The sequence below is a fragment of the Lutra lutra genome, chromosome 2, assembly GCF_902655055.1.
Source record: "Lutra lutra chromosome 2, mLutLut1.2, whole genome shotgun sequence".
Taxonomy (NCBI): Eukaryota; Metazoa; Chordata; class Mammalia; order Carnivora; family Mustelidae; genus Lutra; species Lutra lutra.
The window spans coordinates 142,751,207-142,765,211 of NC_062279.1; the positions used below are offsets into that span (position 1 = coordinate 142,751,207).

General features: G+C 56.4%; 1 protein-coding gene across 1 annotated transcript in view; it reads left to right on the forward strand.

Annotated features, from left to right (window-relative positions):
• HTT (huntingtin) overlaps positions 1-14,005 on the forward strand; it is a 142,895-nt gene that overhangs the window by 122,382 nt on the left and 6,508 nt on the right. The window contains 12 exon segments of the mRNA XM_047718723.1: positions 666-792; positions 2,634-2,734; positions 3,844-3,998; positions 4,367-4,506; positions 5,846-5,928; positions 7,395-7,525; positions 7,655-7,784; positions 9,726-9,881; positions 12,128-12,318; positions 12,485-12,599; positions 12,744-12,957; positions 13,358-13,463. Of these exon segments, the coding sequence (XP_047574679.1) occupies positions 666-792; positions 2,634-2,734; positions 3,844-3,998; positions 4,367-4,506; positions 5,846-5,928; positions 7,395-7,525; positions 7,655-7,784; positions 9,726-9,881; positions 12,128-12,318; positions 12,485-12,599; positions 12,744-12,957; positions 13,358-13,463 (1,649 nt within the window).

Consider the following 14,005-nt stretch of genomic DNA (forward strand, 5'->3'; position numbering starts at 1 on the left):
CAGGAGGGCACCCTGTCAGGGTGTGAGGAGCAGGTCTGTGATGCTGTGAGAGACCTTGCGTCTTCCTGAGCTGACTGAGAGGCAGTGGCACTGCGGAGGTAGGCTGGCCGTGTCTCCGAGGCCCCCACGGGTGCTCCTGGGGCATCGGGAGCTGATGGGTCTGCTCCGCTGGCTGGAGGGGTGGCTTCTAGGACCACCTCCGTTCTGCCTCGGGTCAGCCCCGTGTTGGTGGAGGTGACAAGCGTGGATGGTGCGGCTTTCTGTGCCCACCCGCCAGGGACTCTCTGCGCACAGCCAAACCTCATCTGATGCCCATCTTCATCTAACACACCAGCTGCTGTTTGGGGGCAGGGCTGCTCCTGGCTGTGTCCCGGGGGCTGCCAACATGGACTTTGGAGAACCGACTGGGGAACAGCCAGCTGGGGAGGTGCAGGATGGGTCGTGGCGGTCAGGGAAGTGGGAGGGTAGGAGATCTTGGGCAGCTCATGGAAGATGTTTTTTGGAAGGATGGTGTGCTTGCTTTCAGGAATATCTGTGTGAGCTGTCGGTAGGCATGTGGCCTCCAGAGAGAGACCATGAGTAGAGAAAGGATGCTTCATGGTGTCCTCAAAGTGTGGCTGTCCTGTCTTGACTGGGGTCACTCTGTTTCTTTTTTGTCTTCTCAGGTTTGGAAGCTCGGATGGTCGCCCAAGCCAGGAGGGGACTTTGGCACAGCCTTCCCTGAGATCCCAGTGGAGTTCCTCCAGGAGAAGGAAGTCTTTAAAGAGTTCATCTACCGCATCAATGCACTAGGTAGCCTGGGTTTTTCTTCCAGAATTGTTAGTCCTCAGAGTGCCTAGTTCTTGTTTGTTCCACAGGGGATATAGGGCCTGATACGATCATGTGTGAGTACATTCCGAGGTGAATACCAACTGTCACCGTGAAAAATGCTCCCCAGGTTGGTGTGGTGTTTGGGGGTGTAAGAGAGATGGGATGGGTGTTTAACACCACATCTTCACACAGCAGGCCTGTCGGAAGTCAGGACAGGCCCCTGGTGGCAGATCACACACAGCCCAGCTCAGCTGCTCTTATTTCCTTGGGTGCAGGGTGAGCAGGGGAAGGGGGCTTCATTGTGTGAGACAGCACTTGCCCCGGGCGGTGGGGACAGGCATCTTAGGCTCTAGAACTCCCAGTGTCAGGCCTTTAGCATTGTTAATAGATTCGGAAGCCAAATGAGACATGACTGGCGCTGTCATCAGTAAAGGACAACCTCTGTGGTTTCCTGCTGGGTGGCTTCTCTACTTTCCTGCAGTCCAGAGTGGCCTTGTCTTTTGTCCTCATTTCATTGCTGGAGGCCCGGTCCAGTGGGAGGGCTGTAGTTGGTAGGTCCCGAGTGGCTGTGTCCGGCTGTGGTGTTTCCTGGAGCATTCGGAGTGGGCACCCCACCTGCCCATGAGGTCTGCCCTTTGTCCTCGTGACCCTGTGCTCTCAGGCTTCTGCAGAATTTGTGCTCCTCTCGATCCCAGAAGGTTCAGGTAGCCAGATCTGTCTTGCCTCTCCTTTTCCTTTGAGTGACGCAGGCAGTTGGTTACCGTGTCTGAAGTGCAGTCTCAGCAGTGACCCAAGACTATCTCAGGCAGCTTCGTTTCTCTCCCATCCTCGAGGTGGTTCCCAGGCGGTCTCCTGGCTGGCCCCTGCGTGCGGTCCCTCCCTTCCTTGCTCAGGCACCCTAGTGCTCGAATCCTTACTCAGACCTGCAGGAGGGACCCCGGGCAGCTCCACAGTCTCTTTCTCTTGTCGCCTTCGCCCTTGTCTTTGTCCGTTCCTCTCCTTTCCCCTAAATAAACTGTGTAAACATCTGCCTGCTGCACCTAATCCCTCCACATCCAGTTTAAAAGAAGATCCTCAAGTTTGTTGCTCTGGTTTTCTGGCCTTCAGTACCCCCTCCTGTCCCTTGTAGCCCGAGTGCAAGTGGCATGGCCACGGCCGCCTCCCAGGCCATGCGTGGGAATAGGAAGAAGCATGGCACTCAGCCTTCCCCTTGAGTGGCGCTGGTGGTGACGGTGCTTGAGGGCAACCTATAGGCACACCTCTGCCAGACACGAGTACCCGCACTGGGTCACACCCTTTTGATCTGTTCTTTAGACAGAATCAGAGAAACCATCACCTTAAGTTCTTTATTTTCAGCAGCTTCTCTGAGAATTCACGGCACATGCATGGCTCCCGCTCCAAGCGTGCAGTCTGGGGGCCTGCTGTCTGCACTTGGCTGTGCAGCTTGCAGCTTCAGACTGCGCTCTGTCTTTGGGGAGGACCTGGGAGCCTTCCAGTAAGCAGGGCAGGAACAGCTCAGACCCTCTCGGATGTGGCCTGCTGCTGGGACATCCCTTCCCTTCACTGTGTCTCCACAGCAGGGGTGGAGATGGTGCCCCTTGCTTGTCGTGTGGCCTCAGACGTGTGTACTTCTGTTTCTTCGTGGGTGGAGTGGAGCTGGCAGTGTGGCTGCATCTCCGAACCGGCATGTGGCCCAAGGGGGCAGCTGCGTGTTGACCCCAGGGGTGGGGCCTATTCCAGCTACAGCCATGCAGCCCAGCTGCCACATCACATCGAGGCTGGGGAGTGGGTGACTCTATCTCACATAACATTTGCATTCCTAGGCTGGACCAGCCGCACCCAGTTCGAGGAGACGTGGGCCACCCTCCTTGGTGTCCTGGTGACTCAGCCCCTGGTGATGGAGCAGGAGGAGAGCCCACCGGAGGTAAGGCCACGTGCGGACCCGCACAGCCACTGGCTGGCACCTGGGCAGTCGAGGCAGCTGGTGACCTGTTTGTGGGGGACAGAAGAAGGGCAGAAGGCTCGTTGTTTTGGTCTTGACTTAGGTTTACAAGGGTGGCCAGTCTAGCCTAGACTAACGTTGCAGAGCAGGAGCAAATCCCCTTGAAGTTGCAGTGGCCTTGATGGCCAGCGGCTACCACATTCCACATTCAGGGTCAGTAGGGTTACACCCTCTCTGGGAAGTATGTTTGAGTTCTGCCTATCAGAGTTCACGTACAGCATGTAGGTTGGATCAGAATGAAAAGGCACGTGGTAAAGGCTGTGGATATGGGTACCTCCCTGTGTTTCTTTGACTGGCGGGGCTTCTCAGAATGTTCAGGTGCGTCACATTCCTGTACTGTCAGTACAAGCCACGTTCTGATAAGGCAAAGCCTGAGATACTGAAAGCCATCGGATAGAAGTGTGGCACAAACTCATAGAAATGTCAGCTCAAAGAGTAAACATATGTCAGAAATCACGAGTGTATTCAAATTCATGTGTAGAACTAACAGGTTGTCATATGCAGAGTTCCTAAAATGAGGGAGGAAATTGAAGGGCATTTTCTTAAAAAGTAATTTGCATTTGGAGATTTGTGTCTGTAGGTGACCTTGCCTTGAAAGGCAGACATCAGCCATCAGATTTCTTTCAAGTCACAGATGTGGGGAACTTAGGCAGACAAAACAGGATCCTTGGGATGCCTCGGTGGCTCAGGTCATGGTCCCAGGGTCCTGGAATCGAGCCCTGCATTGGGCTCTCTCATCAGCAGGGAGCCTGCTTCCCCCCTCTCTCTTTGCCTGCCTCTCTACTTACTTGTGATCTCTGTCTGTCAAATAAATAAATAAAATCTTTAAAAAAAAAAAAAAAAAACAACAACAACAACCAAAAAACAGTATCCTTGCTGGGAAGGTGTGTCCCTCTACAGCACTCGAGGCTCCCCATAAGACCCTGCGACCTGAGAACCACGGCCTTCGGGTTCTGTGTGCAGGTAGGGGCAGAAGTGGTTTCCGGTGTCTGGACGCTCGTGACTTGATGAAGTGTGGGCTCTCCTTCTAGGAAGACACAGAGAGGACCCAGATCAATGTCCTGGCTGTGCAGGCCATCACGTCGCTGGTGCTGAGTGCAATGACCGTGCCTGTGGCTGGCAACCCCGCTGTGAGCTGCTTGGAGCAGCAGCCCCGGAACAAGCCCCTGAAAGCCCTCGACACCAGGTGGGGAACAGTGAGGCGCCTGTCCACCCTGCCCAGAGTGACCAGCGCCTTCACCCGGGCCCTTGGTCTGTTTCCAGAATGACAGACAGCACACTTGTGCATGTAGCATTTAGCCTCACCATTACGGAGTGCAAATCCAGAAGGGATTCGGTGACCTGTGACAGTTGAGATCGCTGAGGTTTAGGGCAGACTAGCAGAGCAAGAACTAGACAAGGCCACGTGGCAGGAGTCCCCCTCAGAGGGAGTGTCCTTTCTGATCACAGGGGCTTCTGTTTCCTGTAGGCAAAGCTGGAGGAAGCCCTGAGGTTTTTGCTTTTAAGATTTTGAAAGGAAGCAAGATATTCTGTAACCTTTGTTCTGAATTTTAGGTTTGGGAGGAAGCTGAGTATTATCCGAGGAATTGTAGAGCAGGAAATCCAAGCGATGGTTTCAAAGAGAGAGAACATCGCCACCCATCACTTATACCAGGCGTGGGACCCCGTCCCTTCTCTGTCTCCAGCTACAACAGGTACCTGTGGGAAGAGGGGCCATTTGTCCCTGGGCCAGAACTACAAGGTGACCAAGATAATAACACCACCGGTCAGGCAGAGGACTGGAGATATCTTTGGAGGCTGTGGTACTCACTGCACAGCTCTAATTTATGAGTACCTGTCTCACTCATGGCTAGGTGCCATAGGAGCATAGTGGTCTCGAGGAGCTCGAGTCTTACTGAACTGGAATGCTGTCCCTCACCAGTCAGGCCATGGGGAGCAGAGCGGCTCTCAGCCTGAGACAGGCAGTGCTCCTGGGAGGGTAGAAGTTGAACTAGTCGCTCCCGGGAAAAATCAGCAGAGTTCCTCAGTAACTCCTGTGACTCTCCAGCTTCAGAGCAGAGAGCACTATGGCGAGAGGACCCTCGGGGCTGGGCATCTCTGGGGCTGAGCTCCCTGCCCCCAGCTGTCCTCCCCCTGCCCCGCCCTACACCTGCCACTAGCCCACACCTGTTCTGTCTGGGCCTGCGGGCTGTGTACCTGCCGTGTAATGGGCACTGGAGTTTGTCACTCAGGCTAAAAGAAGGAACTTTAGTGGGGTTTTTTTTTTAATACACAGGTTTTTTGTTGAACAGACAGCGTTTTTTTGATTACCTAGTCTATTTTAGGGGTTGTTAGGTCCTGTGATTGTAAGCATCCTGAGGGCTTTACCTAGAGAGCATTCTGTGTGGCCATGCAGACACTAGACATTTACTGGAGCGCTGGACCATGCTCAGGAGCGTGCACTCGATGGCCCTGGGTCCCTTGAGCAGCTTGTGCCCCTGGGAGAGCGAGGTGGCCTCACTCACTATCACAGGAGCTGGGGCAAGTGGGTGCCTGGAGAGGTGCGAACACCCCAGGGACATGGGGGCAGGAGTCTCCTGGGACGGGGCACATGAACACTGGATCTGGTGGAGGGTTAGCCAGGGACCTCTGGCTGGGGGTTGTTTAGGGTGCAGAGTGTGTGAAAGACAGCGGTTGTAGAGAAGATGGGTTGAGTGGGGGTATCTGGTGAGCGCAGCTGGACAGCCTGGACATAGGGCAGGGTCCCAGGAGGTGCTGCCCACGGACATTGTCATCAGGGCCCCAGAGTGCAGACCTGCTGGGCCACAGCCCCACCTGCAGCTACTGACCGACGTCTTGGCCGCTCACCCACAGCGGGTTCCCAGGCAGTTGGCCACTGCTGTGTTACAGAGGGAGCCAACTCAGCATGGCCGCGCTGGCCTGCCCGAGAAGGCCCCAGAGGCCCTTGGGGCTCTGCAGAGCTGTCCTCCTTGGCTCCCGGGGTGGGTGCTGCTGAACAGGCAGGATGGCCTTCACGGTGTTGTCGCCCCCCAGGTGCCCTCATCAGCCACGACAAGCTCCTGCTACAGATCAACCCCGAGCGGGAGCTGGGGAACATGAGCTACAAGCTTGGACAGGTCAGTGTCGGCAGTGGCTTCCCCTTCCTCGAGCAGCCAGGGCATGTCCCCCTGCTATCCTCACTTGCTCTTATCTGCCCTGAATTTGGGCTATTGGATGCATCCAGAAAAATTACATGCATTTTTTAAATAAAATGAGGGCTTTTCTTTTATTTGTTCTCATTTATATTCTCTTCTCCCAAGGATGATTTAAGGATCCTGTGTCCGTAGTGATGTGAGTGTGTATAAGTGCAGCGAGGTGGTATGAGTTAGGCGTCAGACCGCCAGGCTCGGATGTGGTGAACACACAGTAGGGCCCTTGCTCTGGTGGGCCACGGTTTGGACCCAGGCATCCCTGCTGCCAGTTCAGAGGGAAGTGGGGTCACACAACCCAGTGCAGCAGATGGGGCGGCTCTGGGCACCAGGGCGACGGCTTCCTGGGCAGGTCACTTTGAGCTGTGTGCTTTGCATCCTTGTGAGAAAGGCAGGTCAGTGACACATATGATCGTGCAGGCCGAGGAGCCAGAGGACATGTGTGCGGGTGGAGGGGACACCCATGGGTGGCCCGCCGGCTGCCCTGTCCACGTCTGTGTTCTCTCACACCTTACTGGTTTACTTAGAGAGCAGTTACACAGGACTGTTTCCTCTTTAGCTTTTGTTTCAGGGGACATTGGCCAGAGCAGGGGTCGGAAACACTTGATTGTCCCGAGGGCATCCCCAGTGGCCCCGGGCACAGACTCACGGCAGAGGCCCCGGGCACAGACTCACGGCAGAGCCCCCAGGCCCACTCTGTCCTGCCCTCTCCTGCTCACACACACTCTTCCAGGAGCAAGGAGCCACAGCCAGGCTCTCCATGCTGTCCTTGCTGAGACGTTTCTGCCCAAGATAAATCCGGGTGATGGGGCTCAGTATCGATTCTACAGAAGTAGGTTTCTGAGGCTCAGGCTTCGAGGGAGCTACCCGTGGCTCTCTGGGGGCGCCTGACCTCCTGGATCCAGAAGCAGTAGCCCCATTGCCTCCCTTCTTGAGCTTCTGTGTTTACGCACAGTCACCAGGAATGGAGCCCCAACTGCAGGCTGCCCGCCCCAAAGACTAGACGACCAGGTGGCTCCTGCGTCCCTCTGTGCCGAGCCATCACTGGCTGCTGGGGAGGGAAGGGAGCAGAAGGGCCGCCCTCTCTCGAGGCCCAAAGCTGGCTCTGAGGCTTTGTGGTTCCCAGTCCGTCTGTGGCAACCTTCAGGCAGCTGCCTCCAAACTGCCCGCCCCCGTGCCAGGACCCCCACGGCTGATGGGATCTGAGGGGGAAGCAGTGTTTGTGCTGAGTGGGAGTTGGGCTGGTGTATGGACGGGGCTGCATGCCAGAGTACTTCCATGCCAACAGACGTGTGGGAGCAAGGGGCCTGTGTGAACTGGGTGCATGAGGAAGTGCCCTGGTGGACGGGAGGACTCCTGTCTGAGCACTGAGCCCACGGCCTTGTCTCCCGAAGGTGTCCATTCACTCCGTGTGGCTGGGGAACAGCATCACGCCCCTGAGAGAGGAGGAGTGGGAGGAAGAGGAAGAGGAGGAAGCCGATGTCCCTGCCCCGGCATCACCACCCACGTCACCCGTCAACTCCAGGTCTCCCATCTGCCCTTCATTTCTACAATTTGAGGTTTCTTCTGGGTTATTTGATTTGTTTGGGGTACTGTTTGACATGAGTGTCTCATCTGTGTGTGGGGCGGTCGCCCCTCTGGTTTCACTCTGCAGGAAGCACCGGGCGGGGGTCGATATCCACTCCTGCTCCCAGTTTCTGCTTGAGTTGTATAGTCGCTGGATCCTGCCGTCAGGTTCAGCCCGAAGGACGCCCATCATCCTGATCAGTGAAGTGGTTCGATCCGTAAGTCCACCTTCCCTGTTCCCCCACAGGCACGGCGCTCGGGTGGTTGGCGTGCACGCGCTCACACTTCCACAGCAGTACAGATGCTGCGCACAGTTGCATAGTCCGAGGTCTCTGGGAACCTGGGAGGGTGCTCTTAGCAGCTCGCAGGTGCAGGAGGGTGAAGTCGTATTTCTCCAGCCCAGGGAGGGGCTACTTTGTACGTTTCTGATCTATGGCCAGTGAGAGTGCCGTGTGCGTCATGACATGAGGAGGCTCTGAAGGCCCCCCTGCTTAGCCACGTCCACCTTAAGGGCCCATATCGTAACTGTTTGCTTTATTAGATGGGAGCTGGACTCTCAGTCCTGCCTCCACACTCCCTTTGAGAAGCTCCTGTGCGGGCATTTGTGCGAGGACTGGGTCTATGTTGTTCACCGAATTGGGAGTGGAGTTGTGTGGTTTACAAATAGTTCCTTGTGAGCCACCGTCTTCGCCTCCACATCATCACGTGGCAGGAAGTGAGCGAGACTTTGGAGCCCACGACTTCATTCCCTGCTTCCTGCCCATGGACCAGCCGGCTAGAGGCATCTGCACGGTCTCTGCCATGGAGGGCTCCAGCCCCGACATGCCTCCATCCGGTAATGGCAGGCGACGACTTTGAGCCTGGTTCTTGCCAGTACACAGCTTTTACGGTTCTTAAATCATTAGATACCTCATCAAGGGGAGATCCCCAAAACCTCATTTTTAATGTGTAGTGAAAGTTTACAACCTGATTTTTTTTTTTCAAAAATCAATAAATAGTAAGCACCTGTAATAAGGGTTTTTTTTTAATTTATCCATTTAAAATAACAATTTTTATTTTGAAATAACACTTCTTAATTAGTAAGAAGAGCCTTATTTTACATTTCTGCAAATCTCTTGACTGATTTTTTAAAAGAGAGTTAGAGGGGCACCTGGGTGGCTCAGTGGGTTAAAGCCTCTGCCTTCAGCTCGGGTCATAGTCTCGGGGTCCTGGGATTGAGCCCCACATCAGGCTCTCTGCTCAGTGGGGAGCTTGCTTCCCCCTCTCTCTCTCTGCCAGGCATGCCTCTCTGCCTACTTGTGATCTTTGTCTGTCTGTCAAATAAATAAATAAAATCTTTAAAAAAAAAAAAAAAAAGAAAGAAAAAAGCCTCTGCTGAGCAGAGAGCCTGATGTGGGGCTCAATTCCAGGACCCTGGGATCATGACCTGAGCCAAAGGCAGAGGCTTTAACCCACTGAGCCACCCAGGCACCCCGAAAGTTGGATTCTTATGTCTGCTCTGACTTCAGTCTAATATCAAAGGATTTCTAGAAAAGTTCTCTCTATGGTCAGAAGAGAGTAGAAAGGCAGACAGGGTCTCTGTGTTACCACGGAAGCAGTTCCGACCTCGAGAGGCCTGGGAGGCACCCCAGTGTCTGCTGTGTCTGCCTTCGGCACTGCTGCTCCTGGGGTCTCACTGAGCCCCGTGTGGCCTGTGCCTGGGCCTCTGAGGAGGGCAGCGCTTCTGCCTGTGCGCCAGGTGACACGGGAAGAAGTGAGCCTCTGAGAACTCAACGTTTTAGGGAGATGGAATCATCCAAGCATCTATTTCTGAAATGGTGGCCCATTTCTCTGTCCAAGGCTTTGGAGAGCCTGTCCCCCAGTGCTATGGGGCGGGGGGGCTGGGGGTGTCTGGTGTTTTGCAGAAAAGCAGTTGGAGGGCTTCTCAGTGGCGCTGCGGCTGTGACAGATCCAGGCGTCAGCTCTCGCTGGACATTGTAGACACAGAAGCATTCTTCAGAGGCTACTCGGTGACCAGTCCTTCGCCTGGTCTGTTCACGCCTCTGTAGTAGGTTTCCATGGGGGCCACTTGCGTAACTGGCCAGGACTCCTTTGAGTACCGAGCATGTGCATTTTGGACGTTGTTGCTTACTTGCTGTCTGAATGCCCTGTGCCCCCAGCTCCTGGTGGTGTCGGACTTGTTCACGGAGCGCACCCAGTTTGAGATGATGTACTCGGCGCTCACAGAGCTGCGGAGGGTGCATCCTGCCGAAGATGAGATTCTCACCCAGTACCTGGTGCCTGCCACCTGCAAGGCGGCTGCTGTCCTCGGGATGGTAAGCGAGGGCTGCTGTGGGGGCCACCTGGGGTAGGCCGCCTGGTGTCGGCCACGGGTGTAGCCTCGGCCTTGGATGACCTGGCACGGGCTGGAGGTCATCTGCTTCTCCGTGGGTCATGGTGAAGTATGTTGTGTGGGCAAGCCTCGGCTTGGGGCTCTAGTACCCCTTAGGTCCGTGATATGATGACCCATCTCCCCCAGGAGCCAGGGGTGCAGGCGGTGGAAACATGATGGCTCCTCCTCCAATCGCCCACCCCCCCCACCCCCCACATACCCCTGTGCTTCCTCTTACTGTGCTTCCCTCCTGGGGGCCGTGTTACCCTAGAAACCCTGCATTTCCTCCCCCATAGTCTGGGTGCTCTGGTCTCTTCTTGGCAGGAGGGCACACGGTCTACTGGTAGTCCTTTCTTACTCCACAGCTAACTGACGAGAACTGGGCCGGTGGGGTGCACGCCGTTCTCTGTGCACCCTCACATGGTGTCCACTCACCAGATAGGCTGTGGGCACATGAACATGCTTGTGCACAGGCCCTGCCTTTGTTAGCTGGTCAGGGACTAAAGCTCGGCCTCCAGAGAGCGCCGAGCTGGCTTGTGCTCTCGGCTGTATAGCTGCCGCTGGTGACCCTGGGGCCCAGCCTCCTAATGACAGCAGGGACTCCTCCATCTACCCCACGCGTGGGGGCTGCCTCCTCCACATCCCCATGCGGTTCTGTCTGTCCTGGTGCTGTGGCAGGTCTCCCCCACCCAGCCCGTTGCGGAGAAGGCCAAGACCAGGTCACACAGGACGTGGCAGAGGTGTGGGCCCACATCTGTGGCCTGCAGCCCTGCCTCTTGCCCCTTCCTGGCTGTGGCCCCTGTTGAATTTGTGCCTCTGACCCCAAGTGCCCGGGCAGGTACCCTGCATCCTGGGTGGCTGTCAGCCGTGGAGCCACCATCCAGGAGCAGGAACAATGAACCCATCAGCTTGCCCCCGTGAGCACGTCACTTCAAAGTGTGTGCTCTCCGGGTGTCGAGAGACACGTGAAAGCTGGACTTGAAAGGGTCTTTTTTGTCTTTGTGGGGGATTCCAGCTGCTGGCTGCATTTTCATCCTAATTGTGTTTTTGTGCTCAGGCCCAGATCCCCCTAGACAAATGTCGTGTTGTCAATAAATTGAATAACTAAAAAGCATTTTTCAGAAGACCCTGAGGCAAACACTGCATGTTCACACTGTCCCTGTCCTGACATGCTTGCAGATGTCCCCATGAAGGTGGGGGCTCTGTAGCCACATATTTCCACAGCGTTGGGGACCACGCCTCTCTCATGGCAGGTCCTGCTGGGGTTTGCAGAGGCGGGGGCTGGCCTCTGGTGGGGTGGGGGGGGTTCTTGGGAAGGCAGCACCCCACCCTGGCATGTGCGCATTGGCTCACAGGAACCCTTGGTGGCGAGAGCCACCTTTCCCAGCCAGGGTGGGTGGCTCATGAGCACTGGGGTCACCCCACCCCCATGCTGCTTTCTATGGCTGCTTCTTCCCCAAGAAGGTGTGAGTCTGGAGGGAGGAGTGTGGCATGCTTGGTTTCTGTGGCGCCCCACTAGGTCTCGGGCACTGAAAGAATACAGGTAACATTTTGGTCCAGGTCGGTGTAGACTACTGTCCAGGGTCCCCAAGACCACCCTGGGTTTTTACTGGAAAGATTCACATATACTCACGGCTGGAGGTTTATCCTGGTGAACACAGACAAGGCAAAATCAGTGAAGGGAACAGGTACGGGGTGGGGGGCCTTGGAGGGACAAAGTCCAGAGGAAACAGGCACCAGCAGCCAGCATCCTCTCCCAGGGAGTCAGGTGGGACACACTCTGTTCCCAGCAGCGCTATGTGACAACACGTGTGGGGTCCCTTCTCCTGGGGAAGCTCGTGAGAGATGCAGAGCAGGGCTCTCACCGGGGCTAGTCCTGTAGGCCCCTCTCCCTGGCTCAGCCCCAACCGCAAAGCTGTTGGGCGCTGACTGCAACATGGGAAGGGGACAGGAGGAAGGGGTGTCGGCACCGACTGCAGAGTGGGTGCAGACAGGGTGGGGGGCATGTTTGAGGAGCTGAGAAGGCTCCCGATGGCCAGGAGCCCAGGAGCCTGCCTAGGGCCAGCACTGTGCAGGTGTCTCCAGCAAAGTCCCCGCAGCATACTGTCTTCCTCTGTAGCATGAGGTCAGCCCCTCCTCGGTCTCTCCCGTTGTGGTGGGCTAACCTCTGCCCCTGTGCCCATGCCCTAGGACAAGGCTGTGGCAGAGCCGGTCAGCCGGCTGCTGGAGAGCACGCTGAGGAGCAGCCACCTGCCCAGCAAGGTTGGGGCCCTGCACGGTGCGCTCTATGTGCTGGAGTGCGACCTCCTGGATGAGACGGCAAAGCAGCTCGTCCCGGTCATCAGCGACTATCTCCTCTCCAACCTCAAGGGGGTGGCCCAGTGAGTATGAGTGGCCTTGTGGGGTCTCCATGTGAATAGGGTTGGGTGGATCACACATCAGGTGGTGGGGCCCAGGGTGGCACCCTTCCGTGGGGATGGGGGCCGAGGTCCCTGAGACACAGGGACAGCACACACCGTCAGCTTGGTCCTCACCTCGTGGTTTCAGCTGCGTGAACATTCACAGCCAGCAGCACGTGCTGGTCATGTGCGCCACCGCCTTCTACCTGATCGAGAACTATCCCCTGGACGTGGGCCCAGAGTTCTCAGCCTCAATCATACAGGTGAGCGGCCTGGGGCGGCCTGCTCTGGAACAGGAGTGGGCGTGCACACACGGTCACCTGTGGGGGGCATGGTCAGATCATTTTGATTTGGGGAGTAGGCATGAGCCACAAAGGCCTTACCCAGAAGTGTTTCTTCTCACTCAGATGTGTGGGGTGATGCTGTCCGGAAGTGAGGAATCCACCCCATCCATCATCTACCACTGTGTTCTGCGGGGCCTGGAGCGCCTCCTGCTCTCTGAACAACTCTGCCGGCTGGATGCGGAGTCCCTGGTCAAGCTGAGTGTGGACAGAGTGAATGTGCATAGCCCACACCGGGCCATGGCCGCCCTGGGCCTGATGCTTACCTGCATGTACACAGGTGAGCTGTGGGACCCCAGAGACTGGCCCAGGCCCACCTGGGCCTGGCAGATTAGTGACCCCGAGCTCCAGGCCACACGGGCCTCCTGTCTCTGTGAGAGAGAAGCATTCTCATTCTTGGGACACAGACCACGGGGCCTCACTGGCACTTGGGGGAGATCTAGAGTCTGGGATCGTGGGGTAACAGGCTCAAGGTCACATTGTTGTATAGGGTTCATTCAGAGCTGGGCCTGGGGAGCAGGTCTGCAGACTGACCACCGAGTCCCGTGTACCTGGGTCGGGCCCTGGGCTGCTGAGAGTTCCTTTCAGCTGGCTTCACAGCATCTCCCAGGGTTTGTTGAACTGCTGTGAGTTCAAGGCACAGTCTTCAAGACATAACAATACCAAACGATTTGTTTCAGGAAAGGAGAAACTCAGTCCAGGCAGAAGCTCAGACCCCAGCCCTGCCACCCCAGACAGCGAGTCAGTGATTGTGGCAATGGAGCGCGTGTCTGTTCTTTTTGACAGGTAAGAAATGAAGCCCACCTTTGCCCTGAGCTGCCCTGGCGTGCTTGCTGGAGGCAGTGGACTTCCCACGCACCTGCTCTCCTCTCAGCCTTGCCCCTGTGGTCCTCTAGCTTCCTACTTGTGTCCTGACCTGGCACACACCACATTCAGGGCTCTGCAGCAGTGGGCCATCCTTGGAGCCCAGTACCCGGGAGTCTGGAGTTGACCAGCTCTGAGGCAAGTCCGAGCGCTCACCCCTCTCTCGTGAAGGTAGTGGGCAGCACCCGTCAGTGTGGAGGCGTTAGGAGGGGCTTGTTAATGAGACAAGTCCTGCGCATGGAGTTCTGAGCAGTCCTGAAGACATCCATCACACGCTGCTGCCTTCGTGGGAGAAGACCCTCGTGGTCAGAGCGGGCTCGGCTGCCTATCCCTGGGGCATGGGGGCCTGGCCTTTGAGCAGCATTAGTGGTAACTTCGGGGCTAGTGTTGAGTGGACTATGACAAACATTTAGACAGTAAACAGAAGTGCTTCTGGGAGCTTGTAGTTAATTCCTGCCTTCCCC